Source organism: Gobius niger (genome assembly GCF_951799975.1).
Source record: "Gobius niger genome assembly, chromosome: 1".
NCBI classification, from domain to species: domain Eukaryota; kingdom Metazoa; phylum Chordata; class Actinopteri; order Gobiiformes; family Gobiidae; genus Gobius; species Gobius niger.
Genome location: NC_136852.1, coordinates 1,978,978 through 1,997,188, shown reverse-complemented (window position 1 = coordinate 1,997,188; position 18,211 = coordinate 1,978,978). Strand labels below are relative to the sequence as shown.

At 49.5% G+C, this 18,211-nt stretch overlaps 1 protein-coding gene across 1 annotated transcript in view; it reads left to right on the top strand.

Moving 5' to 3' along the window:
* Nucleotides 1–18,211, top strand: part of ltbp4 (latent transforming growth factor beta binding protein 4) — a 42,092-nt gene that overhangs the window by 14,614 nt on the left and 9,267 nt on the right. The window contains 19 exon segments of the mRNA XM_079578080.1: nt 5,646–5,708; nt 6,662–6,784; nt 9,064–9,252; nt 10,543–10,698; nt 10,839–11,036; nt 11,183–11,356; nt 11,426–11,557; nt 11,628–11,744; nt 12,729–12,848; nt 12,931–13,044; nt 13,117–13,236; nt 13,347–13,466; nt 14,187–14,306; nt 14,381–14,503; nt 14,776–14,898; nt 16,206–16,328; nt 16,393–16,524; nt 16,639–16,770; nt 17,118–18,182. Coding sequence (XP_079434206.1) covers nt 5,646–5,708; nt 6,662–6,784; nt 9,064–9,252; nt 10,543–10,698; nt 10,839–11,036; nt 11,183–11,356; nt 11,426–11,557; nt 11,628–11,744; nt 12,729–12,848; nt 12,931–13,044; nt 13,117–13,236; nt 13,347–13,466; nt 14,187–14,306; nt 14,381–14,503; nt 14,776–14,898; nt 16,206–16,328; nt 16,393–16,524; nt 16,639–16,770; nt 17,118–18,182 — 3,444 coding nt within the window.

Here is an 18,211-nt window from a genome sequence, read left to right as displayed (position 1 = left end):
CGGTAAAGTATAATTACACAAAATTAAACAATGTGGATTTTCTAAGCGGATAAAAGGGGGGACTATATTGTAAGGCGTAATAATACCAGGAGTAGTTCGACATCCGCGCAGTAAAGTGAAGATATTACTGCATGGATGTTAAACCTTTTAGAGGCAGTTGTGGTGAACAGGTCTGAGGTCAGTCACATTAGGACATTACTGGAACATGTAGGGGGAGGAAAATACTTCATTTTAACATTTTTAATCCCTTAACTTCCACCTGAACCTGGCTTTACCCCAGTCCAAAAGCTTCTGGAAAAAAGCTGTGAAAATAGCAACAAAACTGAGACGAAAACGATGATGGAAATGTGACAAAAAAGTGAGAAAACATTGACAAAAAAGTGATGAAAAATTGATGAAAAAGTGGCAAAAATGTCACAAAAGAATTACAAAAATATGACAAAAAATTTATTTAAAATTGACAAAAAAGGACAAAAAAATGACCAAAAAGTTAAAAATGAGTTGAATACCCAACAAAAACACTGATGGAAAAAAAATCTGAGACGACTGCCCAACAAAAAAAGTCATGAAAAAAAATCTGATAATGTGAGGAAAAACATCAGTTTAGTTTTGTAGGTCTTAGCTTTCCAATGAGGCGTTACACTGGCCTACAGGATTTGGGTAAAGCTGAACTGGAGAAAATGCTCTCGGTCCAGGCGGGAGTCAAGAGGTTAAAATGCGAAAAATAGTCAGTATTTAAAAAAGTGTCCTCTCAGAACATCCCGCTTGGTCATATATAATGTTAAACAATGATTCTCTACTGGTGGGTTGGGACCCAAAAGTGGGTCATTGAACCATTTTCAGTGGGTCGCGAGTCTATAGGGAACTTTTATTCAATATTTTCCATCTGAAACTGCATAGAAACACTAAATGTGTCTGTAAAAATGAATGTTATTGGGTTGTTTTGATCATAATTCTTAAAGGGAAATCTACTGCTTGTTCATTTATTACCTATTTTATACGATACATGACAAATTACAGTTTTATTTGGGTCCCAATCCCACTTGGGAACCCATCCATCCATCCATTTTCTTCCGCTTTATCCGGGGCCGGGTCGCGGGGGCAGCAGTCTCAGCAGAGATGCCCAAACTTCCCGATCCACACACACCTCCTCCAGCTGTTCTGACCCCGAGGCGACACCAGGCCAGCTCGGAGACATAGTCCCACCACCGTGTCCTGGGCCTTCCACGAGGCCTTGTCCCACTAGGACATGCCTGGAACACCTCCCGCGGGAGGCGACCAGGAGGCATCCGAAACAGATGCCCGAGCCACCTCAGCTGCTCCTTTCGACGTGAAGGAGCAGCGACTCTACTCTGAGCTCCTCCCGGGTAACTGAGCTCCTCACCCGATCTCGGAGGGTGCGCCCAGCCACCCTGCGAAGGAAACTCATTTCGGCCGCTTGTATTCGCGATCTTGTCCTTTGGTCCTCCACTTGGGAACCGTTGGGAAAAATTGGTGTTTGTAGAGAATAGTTCTTTACTTTAGGCGACAATGTTGAGGTTCGGCCCTTGGGTGTTTTGGCAATGATGAAAATCGGCCTCCACAACGAAAACTTGCCCCTGACTTACAGGGAGCCGCTCAGTTAGTGTTGGGCCTGGCTCCATTCATTTGCTGTGACCTTAGATCCCGAGCTGCGGTGGCGTTTGTTTGTCTGAAACACAAACACAGTAAATCCACAGTCCGTGTGTAACTCGTGCAGAGGTTTCCGCTCCGCATCTGCCCCTGTTTATGCTGTTGTTGTACTGTGGTCCTGCTGCAGTGCGAGTCCTGTGTGTGTGTGGGGCAGTGATGGCTCTGACTCAGGCTGGAGGAATGCAGCTCCAGGGACTGTGTTTGGGAGAGACCGGCCACTGCAGCGCTCACTCCTCCACCATCGCTCTGCGCTGTAGGAGAAACGAGGAGGACGCGAGTCTGAGGGAGAGACGGGGGCGGAGCTAAGGCCACGCTGCGGAGCTAAGGCCACGCTGCGGAGCTAAGGCCACGCTGCGGAGCTAACGGCACGCTGCGGAGCTAAGGCCACGCTGCGGAGCTAAGGCCACGCTGCGGAGCTAAGGCCACGCTGCGGAGCTAAGGCCACGCTGCGGAGCTAAGGCCACGCTGCGGAGCTAACGGCACGCTGCGGAGCTAAGGCCACGCTGCGGAGCTAAGGCCACGCTGCGGAGCTAAGGCCACGCTGCGGAGCTAAGGCCACGCTGCGGAGCTAACGGCACGCTGCGGAGCTAAGGCCACGCTGCGGAGCTAAGGCCACGCTGCGGAGCTAAGGCCACGCTGCGGAGCTAACGGCACGCTGCGGAGCTAAGGCCACGCTGCGGAGCTAACGGCACGCTGCGGAGCTAAGGCCACGCTGCGGAGCTAAGGCCACGCTGCGGAGCTAACGGCACGCTGCGGAGCTAAGGCCACGCTGCGGAGCTAACGGCACGCTGCGGAGCTAAGGCCACGCTGCGGAGCTAAGGCCACACTGCGGAGCTAAGGCCACACTGCGGAGCTAACGGCACGCTGCGGAGCTAAGGCCACGCTGCGGAGCTAAGGCCACGCTGCGGAGCTAAGGCCACGCTGCGGAGCTAAGGCCACACTGCGGAGCTAACGGCACGCTGCGGAGCTAAGGCCACGCTGCGGAGCTAAGGCCACGCTGCGGAGCTAAGGCCACGCTGCGGAGCTAAGGCCACACTGCGGAGCTAACGGCACGCTGCGGAGCTAAGGCCACGCTGCGGAGCTAAGGCCACGCTGCGGAGCTAAGGCCACACTGCGGAGCTAACGGCACGCTGCGGAGCTAAGGCCACGCTGCGGAGCTAAGGCCACGCTGCGGAGCTAAGGCCACGCTGCGGAGCTAAGGCCACGCTGCGGAGCTAAGGCCACGCTGCGGAGCTAAGGCCACGCTGCGGAGCTAACGGCACGCTGCGGAGCTAAGGCCACGCTGCGGAGCTAAGGCCACGCTGCGGAGCTAAGGCCACGCTGCGGAGCTAACGGCACGCTGCGGAGCTAAGGCCACGCTGCGGAGCTAACGGCACGCTGCGGAGCTAAGGCCACGCTGCGGAGCTAACGGCACGCTGCGGAGCTAACGGCACGCTGCGGAGCTAAGGCCACGCTGCGGAGCTAACGGCACGCTGCGGAGCTAACGGCACGCTGCGGAGCTAAGGCCACGCTGCGGAGCTAACGGCACGCTGCGGAGCTAACGGCACGCTGCGGAGCTAAGGCCACGCTGCGGAGCTAACGGCACGCTGCGGAGCTAACGGCACGCTGCGGAGCTAACGGCACGCTGCGGAGCTAAGGCCACGCTGCGGAGCTAAGGCCACACTGCGGAGCTAACGGCACGCTGCGGAGCTAACGCCACGCTGCGGAGCTAACGGCACGCTGCGGAGCTAACGGCACGCTGCGGAGCTAAGGCCACGCTGCGGAGCTAACGGCACGCTGCGGAGCTAACGGCACGCTGCGGAGCTAAGGCCACACTGCGGAGCTAACGGCACGCTGCGGAGCTAACGCCACGCTGCGGAGCTAAGGCCACGCTGCGGAGCTAAGGCCACGCTGCGGAGCTAAGGCCACGCTGCGGAGCTAAGGCCACGCTGCGGAGCTAAGGCCACGCTGCGGAGCTAAGGCCACGCTGCGGAGCTAAGGCCACGCTGCGGAGCTAACGGCACGCTGCGGAGCTAACGGCACGCTGCGGAGCTAACGGCACGCTGCGGAGCTAACGCCACGCTGCGGAGCTAAGGCCACGCTGCGGAGCTAAGGCCACGCTGCGGAGCTAAGGCCACGCTGCGGAGCTAAGGCCACGCTGCGGAGCTAAGGCCACACTGCGGAGCTAACGGCACGCTGCGGAGCTAACGCCACGCTGCGGAGCTAAGGCCACGCTGCGGAGCTAACGCCACGCTGCGGAGCTAAGGCCACGCTGCGGAGCTAAGGCCACGCTGCGGAGCTAAGGCCACGCTGCGGAGCTAAGGCCACGCTGCGGAGCTAACGCCACGCTGCGGAGCTAACGCCACGCTGCGGAGCTAAGGCCACGCTGCGGAGCTAAGGCCACGCTGTGGAGCTAACGCCACGCTGCGGAGCTAAGGCCACGCTGCGGAGCTAAGGCCACGCTGCGGAGCTAAGGCCACGCTGCGGAGCTGACGCCACGCTGCAGAGCGATCCACACCAGAAACACCAAACTAAAGCCGCCAAACACACGCTGTAAATACAAACGCTTCATCGGGAACATCGCTCAGCTTTGTAGTGACCTCTTCCCTTGGAGCAGCGGCTCTACTCCGAGCCCCACAGTGTTGTGTTTGGCGCCCTCTTAGTCTTACGCTGTATCCGAATGTCCACACTAGTCCCTAACCCCTCATTCACTACACAGGCCCGCACTATATAGTCACTATATAGTCACTATATAGTCACTGATTCTGTTGGCGTTTCGGACAGAAGCCACTACTTTCTCCGCGCTGTGCGACGTCACGCACGCTGCGGCTGCAGATATGTTTTCTTTAATTTTTTAATCTGAATTTCTTTATTGTTACAAACGTTTATTTTATGAAACAGAACGACTTTTTTGGCACTTTTATCATCACAAAAAAAGGAAGAAAAAAAAATCACTCCAGTGTGAGCTCAGAGACGCCGAAAGTCGGTCAGAGCCCGGTGTCCGAACACCAGCAGATTGAGCGACTACATCTGATAAAAGTTCAATAAACTCCGGGAATAAAGTATTTCTGTGATAAAGACCAAACTCAGAGACAGTGGAATATTTATGGATTAACACGAGTCAGATACGCTTTTACTTCACATGGATTTTACATGAATAACTTGGATTATTCGAGAAGAAGCTGTCGGTCATTTAACAGTTCAAGCTAAAGGTTAGCAGCTAATGTTAGCATCTTTTCACCGTAACCGGTTATATTTTGGTCGTTTATTCATGAGAAACACAAACACACGACTGAAACAGCTGATTTACTTCAGTCGTGTTGTTTAGTTCAAAGACCTGTCTCTCTCAGGCTCTTCTCCGACTCTCGCAATGCATTGTGATCTATATTGACCCATTTAGTGACCATCGATGCTCACTACTTTTCCAGATGCATTGTGGGAAATTTCGAGTGGACTACTTTTTTCTCTCTGGACATTCGGACATAGTATACTATATGACTACTATATAGTCACTATATAGTCACTATATAGTCACTATATAGGGAATAGTGTGGACATTTGGATACAGCCTTAGTCTTTTTGCACTCTTTTGGGCAGCACTGACTCATGTGGGGAATGGGGGGCGAACATGTGCTTTTGTTTTGGTCACATTGATGCAATTACTGCCGCGCGAGTGCCGACCCCGCGCCCCAGCGGGACCGGCTGTACATCGGACACGGACAGTGTTTAACTCAAGCACTTAGTTTGACGATAGAGCTGATGAAGCCTGTAATGCTGAAGGAAGAACACGAGGGGGCGCCATGTAAACGAGACAGTCAACCTCGAATAGTGCAACAGTCTGACGATGCCTGACGATGCGTTTGGACCCCGGCTGCACCAGATCTGGCACAAAAGGTTTTAGTTTCAGGCAGAAATGGTAAAATAACAAACTCTCTGTGGCCCCTGAAGAAGCGTCCTTGTCTTTGTGAACGTGACTCAGTTTCCATTTGTTTCAGACAAAGGCAACAGCAGCTGCCCCATGGGGTTTGAGAGAGTCGACGGGACCGGGAAGTGTGAAGGTGAGCGTTCTCATTAACATAATCATTAACCAGGGGCCAGTGTTTAACCTCTTAACTCCCGCCTGAACCGAGAGGATCTTTTTCCTCACGTCATCAGATTTTTTTCCCATCATTTTTTTGTTGGGTATTCAACTCATTTATGTAACTTTTTTGTCATTTTTTTCACATTTTTGTAATTTTTATTGTTGATTTTTTTATCACATTTTTGTGTCACATTTTTATCACATTTTTGTAATTTTTTTGTCATGTTTTTCTAATTTTATTGTTCATTTTTTGTCACATTTTTGTCATTTTTTGTCACATTTTTGTCATTTTTTTGTCACATTTCTGTCATTTTTTTGTCACATTTTTGTCACATTTTTGTCACATTTTTGTCACATTTTTGTCATTTTTTTGTCACATTTTTGTCATTTTTGTAATTTTTTTTTCATTTTTCGTCAATTTTTTTTCATTTTTTTTTCATTTTTTGTCACATTTTTGTCATTTTTTTCGTCAAATTTTTGTAATTTTTTTTGTCATTTCTTGTGACATTTTTGCCACTTTTTCATCAATTTTTCGTCACTTTTTTGTCAATGTTTTCTCACTTTTTTGTCACATTTCCAACATTGTTTTCATCTCAGTTTTGTTGCTATTTTCACATCTTTTTCCCAGAAGCTTTTGGACTGGGCTATATCCAAACTGGAGAAAACATGCTCGGTTCAGGCGGGAGTTAAGGGGTTAAGTGCAGTCCTTAAAAGCAGGAGCGGCGAGAGATCAAAATCACATACATGTTTTTGAATGTAACACTTTTGAGCATCCTGTGAGGAAAATGTGAAGACAGTGAGTCTTAATCTGATACTGAGTCTGACCCCTGTGTCTTTCTGAATGGGTCAAACGCTGGTGTGTGTGTGTGCGTGTGTGTGTGTGTGTGTGTGTGTGCGTGTGTGTGTGTGTGTGTGTGTGCATGTGTAAAGACATAAACGAGTGCGTGGAGCCGGGCCGCTGTGAGAACGGTCTGTGCGTGAACACCAGGGGGAGCTACAGCTGCGTGTGTAGCGCTGGTTTCATCCTGGACGCCACCCACGGCCTCTGCATCTGTGAGTAAGAGGAATGACAGGAGCGAAACCGCCGCATGTGAGGGAACGAGCGCAGAGCACGCCTCACTCCACACGCCTCACTCCACACGCCTCACTCCACACGCCTCACTCCACACGCCTCACTCCACACGCCTCACTCCACACGCCTCACTCCACACGGTGACAGCGGCGAGACTGTCAGGGGCGGCAGGTTTAAGAATCAGATACCTACAGTCTGAAAGGTGAGACGCTGCAGGTGATTTTCTCCCTTAAAGAGACCAGATGCAAGTCATTTTATACTCACTACTGCCACCTCAGGTCATACGTGTAACTGCAGTTTCTATATTAAGCTCCTGCATGACGGCATGTTTCTGAGTGAGGATTTTAGAGGCAGTTGTGGTGAACAGGTCATCAGGACATGGAGGAACATGTAGAGGGAGGAAAATACTTTGTTTTTACATTTTTAAACTCCGTATAGTCCCTTTAACGTCAGAGTGAAAAAAAGACCAAACTGTCCCTTTACGATGTTTATTTATGACGTTTTCCCGACTTGCACTTGAGAGTTTTAAATATATAAAAAATCCTGACATGTTTGGTATCGACGTGTAGCAGGAATGACACTGTAATCCAAATATGGTCCTTTGTGGGAGACACTGGAAAGTCTTTAAATAATTGGCACATTTTTGAAAAGTTTTTAAAGTTTATAAAAAATTTAAAAAAAATTGGAAGATTTTTAAAACATTTGTACGTTTGTAAAAGTTTTTTTTTTATTGGAAAGTTTTTCAAAAAAATTAAAAAAGTTTGAAAAAGTTTGAAAAAGTAAAGTAGATCCATAATCCCTCTGAGCAAATCTTTGAAACTAATATATGATCAAATAAAACATTTAAACCTGGCTTTTCCATTATTTAGATTTGCCCATTTGAAAATATGGGCAAATAATGTTGGTAAATAATGCATTAAAAACCCAGCTTTAAAGGAAGAGGCCACCGTTTTTCCATACTGAGATATGTTCTTACCTGAGCTTTGACGAGTTCTTTAGGACCTGTCTGATCTTCCCCCGTGCCTTCAGTCACATAAACACAGCGCAGACGGCGTTAGCATTTAGCCTCTCCCTCTCTCCTCTATAGCTCCAAAACAGGTCAAGATAGAAGCTACCAAGCTCTTCCACGTTTTCCCTATTTAAATATGGTTACGTGAAGTGTTCCACTACAAAGTATAATTACACAAAATTAAATAGTGTGGATTTTCTAAGCAGATAAAAGGGGGAACTATATTGTACGGCGTAATAATACCAGGAGTAGTTCGAAATCAGCGCAGTAATCTTCACTTTACTGCGCGGATGCCAAACTACTCCTGGTATTATTACGCCTTACAATATAGTTCCCCCTTTTATCCGCTTAGAAAATCCACACTATTTAATTTTGTGTAATTATACTTTGTAGTGGAACACTTCACGTAACCATATTTAAACAGGGAAAACGTGGAAGAGCTTGGTAGCTTCTATCTTGACCTGTTTTGGAGCTATAGAGGAGAGAGGGAGAGGCTAAATGCTAACGCCGTCTGCGCTGTGTTTACGTGACTGAAGGCACGGGTGAAGATCAGACAGGTCCTAAAGAACTCGTCAAAGCTAAGGTAAGAACATATCTCAGTATGTAAAAACGGTGGCCTATTCCTTTAAATGAAAACATACAATGACTTTTAACATTATCTCCCTATTCACCTGCAGCTTCTCGCCTTAAATACACTTACTTGCAAACATTGATTTATAATATTATTTTCATCCTTAGTTTATTATAAAGCGTAAAGTAGAACTTCAGTGTGAGTGAGTCTGTGCTCTGTTCATTCCCACCTGCATTCACCGAGGAGGCGGAGCCGAGGATGCAGGTCTTTTCTGCCTGGCAACAAACGACTTTATGTGCTTCGGTTTTGTTCCGTGTCCAGTGGTTTTGTTCCATGTCCAGTGGTTTTGTTCCATGTCCAGTGGCGTCAGCTTGTCCCGTGGGCCTCGAAAGCATCGTCCTGTCCTTTTGTCCCGTCCCGTGTTGAGAACCTAAATGTAAACACTGTTTGTTCCCGCCGTGTTTCCGTACAGATCAAAGTTATTTTTCTACACACTTATTTAAACGTATTTGTACTTTTCCACAGCGAATACTTCCTGGTTTGTCCGCAGTCTGTCTGTCGTGGCTGATCTGTTGCTTGGTAACCGGTGTGGCACATGAGTTGAGCATGAGCACCTGTGTGTCCTCTGTCCCGCCCGGGTGTCCCGCCCCCTGGTGTCCCGCCCTGACCCTCTGTCTCAGCCCACAGTGTGATCTCGGAGGAGAAGGGCCGCTGTTTCCGCGTGGTCTCGCCTCTGTCCTCCGCCTCGTCCTCCGCCTCGTCCTGCTCGCTGCCCATCCTCCGCACCATCACCAAACAGATCTGCTGCTGCAGCCGCGTGGGCAAGGCCTGGGGCGAGGACTGCCAGAGGTGCCCGCCGTTCGGCTCAGGTCAGCGCCCGGTCCGGTTCCAGCCTTTGGGATTTTCCCTGTAAACAAAGGCCTCAAAGATGTGACGTGAACCCTCACTTTTATAGACACTTCCACCTTCCAAGTGCCCCCTGGGGTCCCCGAACCCCTGGTTGGGAAACATTCATCTACACTTACAAATGTCTCAGTGAACCTCTTAACCCCCGCCTTAACTGAGCCGCAAAACTGATCTTTTTTTTTTCATTTTCACTGCCTTCATTATCCTCTTATGAGACTGACTTATGATTTTTTTAAAGAAATGACCAGAATGCTCACTCCAGCCACTAGGGGGCAGTTTTAATAAAAGGAAAAAGAAAGTATTCCACATGTGTCCAGCAGAGGGAGCTGACATAATGAGAGATCAGGATACAAACACTACAGTCCTGTCAGGCTCATTGTTTTTCATTTATTGAAAAATGTTTCCTCAGTTGTATGTTCCCAATCAAAACATTTTTATTTAGGAGCTTTTGTTAACCTCTTAACTCCCGCCTGAACCGAGAGGATCTTTTTCCTCACGTCATCATTTTTTTGTTGGTGTTCCACTCATTTTTGTAACTTTTTTGTCATTTTTTTGTCATTTTTTGTCACATTTTTGTCATTTTTTCGACAAATTTTTGTAATTTTTTTTCAATTTTTGATCACATTTTTGTCACATTTTTGTCATTTTTTTGGTCAAATTTTTATCACATTTTGTCTTTTTTTGGTCATTTTTTTGTCATTTTTTGGTCAAATTTTTATCACATTTTTGTCCTTTTTTGGCAAATTTTTATCACATTTTTCTCATTTTTTTGTCACATTTTTGTCATTTTTTTGTCACATTTTTGTCATTTTTGTTCTAAATTTTATCACATTTTTGTCACATTTTTGTCAAATTTTGTATTTTTTGTCACATTTTTGTCTTTTTTTTGTCACATTTTTGTCATTTTTTTCCAACTTTTTATCACATTTTTGCCACTTTTTCATCAATTTTTCGTCACTTTTTTGTCACATTTCCGTCTCAGTTTTATTGCTATTTTCACTGCAGAAAATGTGCTCGGTTCAGGTGGGATTAATGGACCCGACGATACGCTCCCCATATACATTTTGCAGAATAAGTTTGAGTTGCTGTTGGTGCAGCTCCGACTCAATTCAGGCTTCTTTTGTGGCCCCTTATGGAAATTAATTGCCCCCCCCTGCCATAGACAGAGGCCTTTAGTTATTTGCCCTAGGCCTTTAGTTATAAACCCGACACAGTCACATCGGTGGGTAACAGATCTGATTCGTGCCCTGCAGCCGCCTTTAAGGAGATCTGTCCGGCCGGTCCCGGGTACCACTACTCCGCCAACGCGCTGCAGTTCAATCAGAGAGCCATGGAGCAGCTGGGCCACCGGGGGGCGCCACTGCTGCCGACCAACTCCACAGAGGGAGGCAGAGCGCAGCACACGCCAGGTCAGTGTGGTTCTGTATGAGAGGCGCGTGTTCCAGGACACGGACGGGAGAAGCTACTGGACTATTTACTGTAGAACATACGAATCCGTTTAACTAAAATTAACTCTGTGGATGAATGTGTTGCTCAAAAATCCCCACAGATTCTGCGCTGAGTCGACCCGGTGCCCCTCAGCCCAACAGCAGGCCAGGTCCGGCTGCACCAAAGACTCCCGGTCCTCCAGAGCCTGTGATCAGACCGATCCCTCCTCAGGCCGGTCCCAGCAGAACCTCGTCTCATCAGTCACACAGACCCAGTGACGCCGCCACTTCCTCCGGCTCGGAGCTCAAACCAGGACAAGGTACTGACCCGGGACGGTCAAAGAATCTAGAGTTACCGGTTTACTGAGCTCTGCAGTTAAAAGAACCATCACAACATGGCCGCCATTTTGTTCCGGGCGGTTACTATGACAAGGTTCTTTCTTGAGTTTTATGATCGATATTTCAGGAGGCGCTCGCTCTCCTCCTCGCCCTGAGCAGACGGTGCCCCGCCCCCGGAGCCCTGTCACCACGACGACCAAACGCCCCCTCACCACCACCACGACAAAACGCCCCGTCACCGTGACGACGACGACAACGAAGCGCCCGACCACCACCTCCACGCGTCCCCCCGGAGCCCGCGGTGAGTACTGCACCCTGACACAAACGTCCGAGCGAAACAGGATGTGACCTCGCTCTGCCCCGCCCACAGGTGCAGCGGGGGCGTGTGAGGCGCGGCCAGGCGTGTGTGGGCGGGGCCTGTGCGTCAATCAGCCAATGGGGAGGCACGGCTGCGTGTGTCACCGTGGATACAAGCCCAACGCGGCCAACACCTCCTGCCACGGTGCGACTGGCGCTGCCCCAAGGGTTAGTCGTGCACATGTGCAGAGATCTGACTGTAGTTTGTCCCACAGACACAGACGAGTGCGCACACAACCCCTGCGGCGCCAACGCTCGCTGTGAGAACACGCCCGGCAGCTTCAGGTGCATCTGTCACCGTGGATACAAGCTCCGAGGAGACGCCTGCACAGGTTTACTTTAAATGGCTATTGGAAAAATACAGTAAATAGGCTAATGCTAACAGCTATTGGAAAGATACAGTAATTAGGCTAATGCTAACAGCTATTGGAAAGATACATAAAATAGGCTAATGCTAATGGCTATTGGAAAAGTACATAAAATAGGCTAATGCTATCGGCTATTGGAAAAATACATAAAATAGGCTAATGCTAACGGCTATTGGAAAAATACAGTAATTAGGCTAATGCTGATGGATATTGGAAAGATACATAAAATAGGCTAATGCTAATGGCTATTGGAAAAATACATAAAATAGGCTAATGCTAATGGCTATTGGAAAAATACAGTAAATGGGCTAATGCTAACGGCTATTGGAAAAATACAGTAAATGGGCTAATGCTAACGGCTATTGGAAAAATACAGTAAATGGGCTAATGCTAATGGCTATTGGAAAAATACAGTAAATAGGCTTATGCTAATGGCTATTGGAAAAATTCATAAAATCGGCTAATGCTAACGGCTATTGGAAAAATACAGTAATTAGGCTAATGCTAGCGACTATTAGAAAAATACATAAAATAGGCTAGTGCTAACGGCTACTGGAAAAAGACCTAAAATAGGCTAATGCTAATGCTATTGGAAAAATACATAAAATAGGCTAATGCTAACGACTATTGGAAAAATACATAAAATAGGCTAATGCTGACGACTATTGGAAAAATACATAAAATAGGCTAATGCTAACGGCTATTGGAAAAATACATAAAATCGGCTAATGCTAACGGCTATTGGAAAAATGCAGTAAATAGGCTAATGCTAACGGATATTGGAAAAATACAGTAAATAATCCAATGCTAATGGCTATTGGAAAAATACAGTAAATAGGCTAATGCTAGCAACTATTGGAAAAATACATAAAATAGGCTAATGCTAATGGCTATTGGAAAAATACAGTAAATAGGCTAATGCTAACGCTAATCGTCGTTGTGTTTCAGACGTGGACGAGTGTGAGGATGCTCTGCTGTGTCCGGGTCAGGAGTGTGTGAACTCTGTGGGCTCGTTCCGCTGCGTGTCCTGCCGCCCGGGCTTTGGCCTGCTGCACCGCGTGTGTACAGGTGAGGGCGCTACAACACCACACAAACAAACAAACAAACGTCACAGGGTCGCTGCAGGTGAATTCTCCTCTCTCTCTCTCAGACATCGATGAGTGTCGCCGGGCGCCCTGCACCAATGGCCGCTGCGAGAACACGCCAGGAAGTTACCGCTGCGTCTGCCGTCACGGGTTCAGGCTCCAGAACGGCACCTGCTCAGGTACCGCTCGCCCGGGCAGGTGGGGGTCTGCGGGTTAGAAAAGAGCGTTGACTTTGTGTTCCTTTACTTCAGACACAGACGAGTGCGCGGACCCGTCACAGTGCCCCGGACAGATGTGTGTGAACACCGCCGGCTCGTACAGATGTGTGTCCTGTCGCCATGGATACAGACTCCACAACAGACAGTGCATCGGTAACTATTGCCTAATGCCTTTTTGTTTCTGAAGGTGTGTTTGGGCCGTCTTTATAGTTTAATGTATTAGTTTATTTAATGAACCAGATTTAGCCTCTGTTGTGTTTCAGACATAGACGAGTGTGAGGAGAGGCAGCCCTGCCCTGGACAGAGCTGTGTGAACTCAGACGGCTCGTACCGCTGTGTGTCCTGCTCCGAGGGATACAGCTCCGTCAGTGGAGTCTGCACAGGTGAGAACACACTTTACCACAACTACTGCTCCTCCCCCTGTTACTGTGGACCCGTCTGACGTGTTACTGTTACTGTGGACCCGTCTGACCTGTTACTGTTACTGTGGACCCGTCTGACGTGTTACTGTTACTGTGGACCCGTCTGACATGTTACTGTTACTGTGGACCCGTCTGTCGTGTTACTGTTACTGTGGACCCGCCTGACGTGTTACTGTTACTGTGGACCCGTCTGACCTGTTACTGTTACTGTGGACCCGTCTGACCTGTTACTGTTACTGTGGACCCGTCTGACGTGTTACTGTTACTGTGGACCCGTCTGACGTGTTACTGTTACTGTGGACCCGTCTGACCTGTTACTGTGGACCCGTCTGACGTGTCACTGTTACTGTGGACCCGTCTGACGTGTTACTGTTACTGTGGACCCGTCTGACGTGTTACTGTTACTGTGGACCCACCTGACCTGTTACTGTGGACCCGTCTGACGTGTTTCTGACGTGTTACTGTTACTGTGGACCCGCCTGACCTGTTACTGTTACTGTGGACCCACCTGACCTGTTACTGTGGACCCGTCTGACGTGTTTCTGACGTGTTACTGTTACTGTGGACCTGCCTGACCTGTTACTGTTACTGTGGACCCGCCTGACCTGTTACTGTGGACCTGTCTGACGTGTTTCTGACGTGTTACTGACGTGTTACTGACGTGTTACTGCTGGTTTTCAGACGTAGACGAGTGCTCGGACCCGTCCCAGTGTCCCGGACAGATGTGCGTGAACTCCTTGGGCTCGTACAGATGTGTGTCCTGTCGTCAGGGATACAGCGCCCGGGACGGCTCCTGTCACGGTAACGTCACTCCCACCTTTGACCTCAGGTTACAGTCGGGAGGGCATCTGGCACAGTGCTGTTTGTGTGTGCAGATGTGGACGAGTGCTCGGTCCCCGGGGCCTGTCCCTCCGAGCGAGTCTGTGTGAACTCTGTGGGCTCGTTCAGCTGCAGCTGTGCCAGAGGATACAGCAGCGGCCTGGGCCGGAGCTGCAGAGGTACCACTGCTACTGCTACTGCTACTACTACTACTACTATTCCTACTACTACTACTACTACTACTGCTACTGCTACTACTGCTACTGCTACTGCTACTGCTACTGCTACTACTACTACTGCTACTGCTACTGCTACTGCTACTGCTACTGCTACTGCTACTGCTACTGCTACTGCTACTACTACTACTACTACTACTACTACTACTACTACTACTACTACTACTATACTACTACTACTACTACTGCTGCCTCTCATGCCTGATTCCCCTCAGACATAGACGAGTGTCTGCAGTCGGGGCGCTGCTCTGGAGGCGACTGCGTGAACACTCTGGGCTCCTTCAGCTGCGTCTGCGCTCAGGGCTTCAGCCTCAGCCCCAACGGCACCAGCTGCTCAGGTGAGCCTCCCCGTCACATTTACCTGAGCGGCCGCAGCCCTGTGGTCTCCACCCACTCACACGCTCTCAGTCATCCCGGCCTGTTCAGAGCCGGGCTAGTCTTTCTGGGGCAAAAGCAAAAGTTCACAAAGGAGCCCTTCAGTGCACATTCCAAGGCTATTCGATGAAGAACTACTTAACACATTGAGGCCACGTTGTTTTGGGGATTTAGCTTTAGAGTGCCACCATTTTTCATGATATTTGTAGCACCACAACATATTCTGTGTAGCTATGGACACAGGCTATGGCTCATTTAAAAGACGGACCTCTAAGCTCTCCGTCGGTGAAAACTGTTCCATTCAGTTCCTGAGAAATCTAAACAGAGGCAAATTTATTATCAAAATCGGTCAATCAAAGTTTATTTATATAGCACTTTACAGCAACACCAGGAGGACCAAAGTGCTTCACAGAAAGATAAAACACATTTTAAAAACACCAAATAATTACAACCTAGACACAATTCAGTGTTCTAAGTATTAAAAGCAAGTTTGAAAAGATGAGTTTTAATCTTGATTTAAAGAGGGACAGGTCTGTGAGAACACGCAGACTGAGGGGCAGCTGTTCCACAGTTTAGGCGCGGCAACAACAAAGGAGCGATCGCCCCACTGTTTGTACCGGGACCTGGGCACGTCCAGAACCATCTGATCAGAGACCGGAGACTCTGCTGTGGCGATGTACGGTCACCAACTCAGTTAGATATAACGGAGCGAGACCATGGAGGGCTTTAAAAACAAGCAGGTTCACAAGTCACAGGTTTTTTTCTAGATTCGGAGATAATTTGTGTTTTTTTTTTGGTTGAATTTTTGTCACTTTTTGGTTGAGTTTTTGTCACATTTTTGTTGAATTTTTGTCACTTTTTGGTTGAGTTTTTGTCACTTTTTGGTTGAATTTTTGTCACTTTTTGGTTGAGCTTTTGTCACATTTTTGTTGAATTTTTGTCACATTTTTGTTGCGTTTACATCCTTGTTTTCTTCTCATTTGTTGTGGCTGTTTTGGTGCTTTTTTCCCAAGAAGCTTTTTGATTAGGGTAAAGCCAAACTGGAGAAAATGGGATCCGTTCAGGTGGGAGTCCACTTCAGCAGACTTTGGCAAAGTAGGCGGAGACTCAATGGGACACACACAGTTGTGGAAATGTCCAAATGTTTTCCCAGATCGTTATTTAGAAGTGATTGGATTCAAAGTCCCTTCATCGTTCCGAATATTGCCTCCATTATGAGTCCGCCGTGTCTTCATAAGTCCTGAGCTCTGACGCCGTCTTCCCTCCGCAGACGTGGACGAGTGCTCGCGGCCCGGTGTCTGTGAGCACGGCCGCTGTCTGAACTCCCCCGGCTCCTTCCACTGTGCCTGCAGCAGCGGCTTCAGCCCGAGCCCCGAGAGGAACACCTGCCTGGGTACGTCCCCCTGAGGTCAGTGCTGTCCCGACTCCCCCGGCTCACCCCCTCTCCCTCTCTGCAGATGTAGACGAGTGTGTGTCGTCTCTGGGCTCCGTCTGCGGCTCTCAGCGCTGCGAGAACACCATCGGCTCGTACCGCTGCCTCGCCCCCTGTCCGCCCGGGCACCACACGTCCCCCAGCGGCGCCTGCCAAGGTCAGTCTCATCTCCCCGGATGTCCGTAAAATCTGCCGTAGCCTCAGTCGTTCAATGCTCCGGGAGAGATATGGAATGATGGGAGGGCATCTGACTGGATTCTCTGTGTTCCAGATGTGGATGAGTGCAGCGGGTCACAGGTGTGTGGGGCCCACGCCTCATGTGTGAACCTGATCGGGGCCTATCGGTGTCAGTGCGACGAGGGCTACAGCTCCGAGCCGGACGGGACGAGCTGCAAGGGTACGACTACTATTACTACTACTACTACTACTACTACTACTACTACTACTACTACCACTACTACTACTATTATGCCGTACACTATTATTGTAAGAAGCCACAGAATCCCTGAGGTTTTCCAGAAAGTTGCAACAACGCAACACTAACGCAAGGAAAAAAATCTGTTTAAATTATGTTGGTCTTAGCTTTCAAATGAGGCCTATAGGCTGTGACCTTTTAGATTTGGGTGAAGTTGAACTGGAGAAGGAAACATTATCCTCCTGCAGCTCCGGTTCCAGCTCATGTTTGGGAACTATAAGCAATGGACCTCAGTCTCTGTCCTTTTCTTAATCAGTGTCTTCTGTCTCCAACAGCTTCATCTGATGCCTCCAGCTCCTCCCACTCCGCTACAGGAACCTCCCACTCCGCTACAGGAACCTCCCACTCCGCTACAGGAACCTCCCACTCCTCTACAGGAACCTCCCACTCCTCTTCAAGCTTCCCCCAGTCTTCAGGCTCCTCCCACACCTCCACAGGCTCCTCCCACTCCTCTACAGGAACCTCCCACTCCTCTTCAAGCCTCCCCCAGTCATCAGGCTCATCCCACTCCTCCTCAGGCTCCTCCCACTCCTCTACAGGAACCTCCCACTCCGCCACAGGAACCTCCCACTCCTCTTCAAGCTCCCCCCAGTCTTCAGGCTCCTCCCACACCTCCAGAGGCTCCTCCCACTCCACTTCCGGCTCCTCACCCTCCTCTACAGGAACCTCCCACTCCTCTTCAGGCTCCTCCCCCTCTGGAGCTGGATCACGTCCCTCTGTCTCTATCCCCTCCTCTTCTATAGACACTTCCCGCTCATCTTCACCTCCTGCTGGCTCCTCCCCCTCCTCTACAGGAACCTCCCACTCCTCTACAGGCTCCTCCCACTCCTCTTCAGGCTCCTCCCCCTCTGTAGCTGGATCACGTCCCTCTGTCTCTATCCCCTCCTCTTCTATAGACACTTCCCGCTCATCTTCGCCTCCTGCTGGCTCCTCCCCCTCCTCTACAAGAACCTCCCCCTCCTCTTCAGGCTCCTCCCACTCCGCTTCAGGCTCCTCCCCTTCCTCTTCAGGCTCCTCCTCCTCCATAGCTGGATCACGTCCCTCTGTCTCTATCCCCTCCTCATCTGCAGACACTTCCCGCTCCTCTTCACCTCCTGCTGGCTCCTCCCCCTCAGTCGACGCCTCCTCTCTGCCCAATGCTGGCTCCTCCCCCTCCACCTCCGCCTCCTCTCTGCCCCCTGCTGGCCGTGGTGAGCTGCGGGAGTGTTACTATAACCTTTCCGAGCGCGGCGCCTGCAGCGTCCTCTCGTCCAACGCCACCCTCCAGGAGTGCTGCTGCACCGAGGGGCAGGGCTGGGGGCGGGGCTGCGTCTACCACACCTGTCCACGCCCGCACACAGGTGAGGCCACGCCCACATCGGCTTCATCC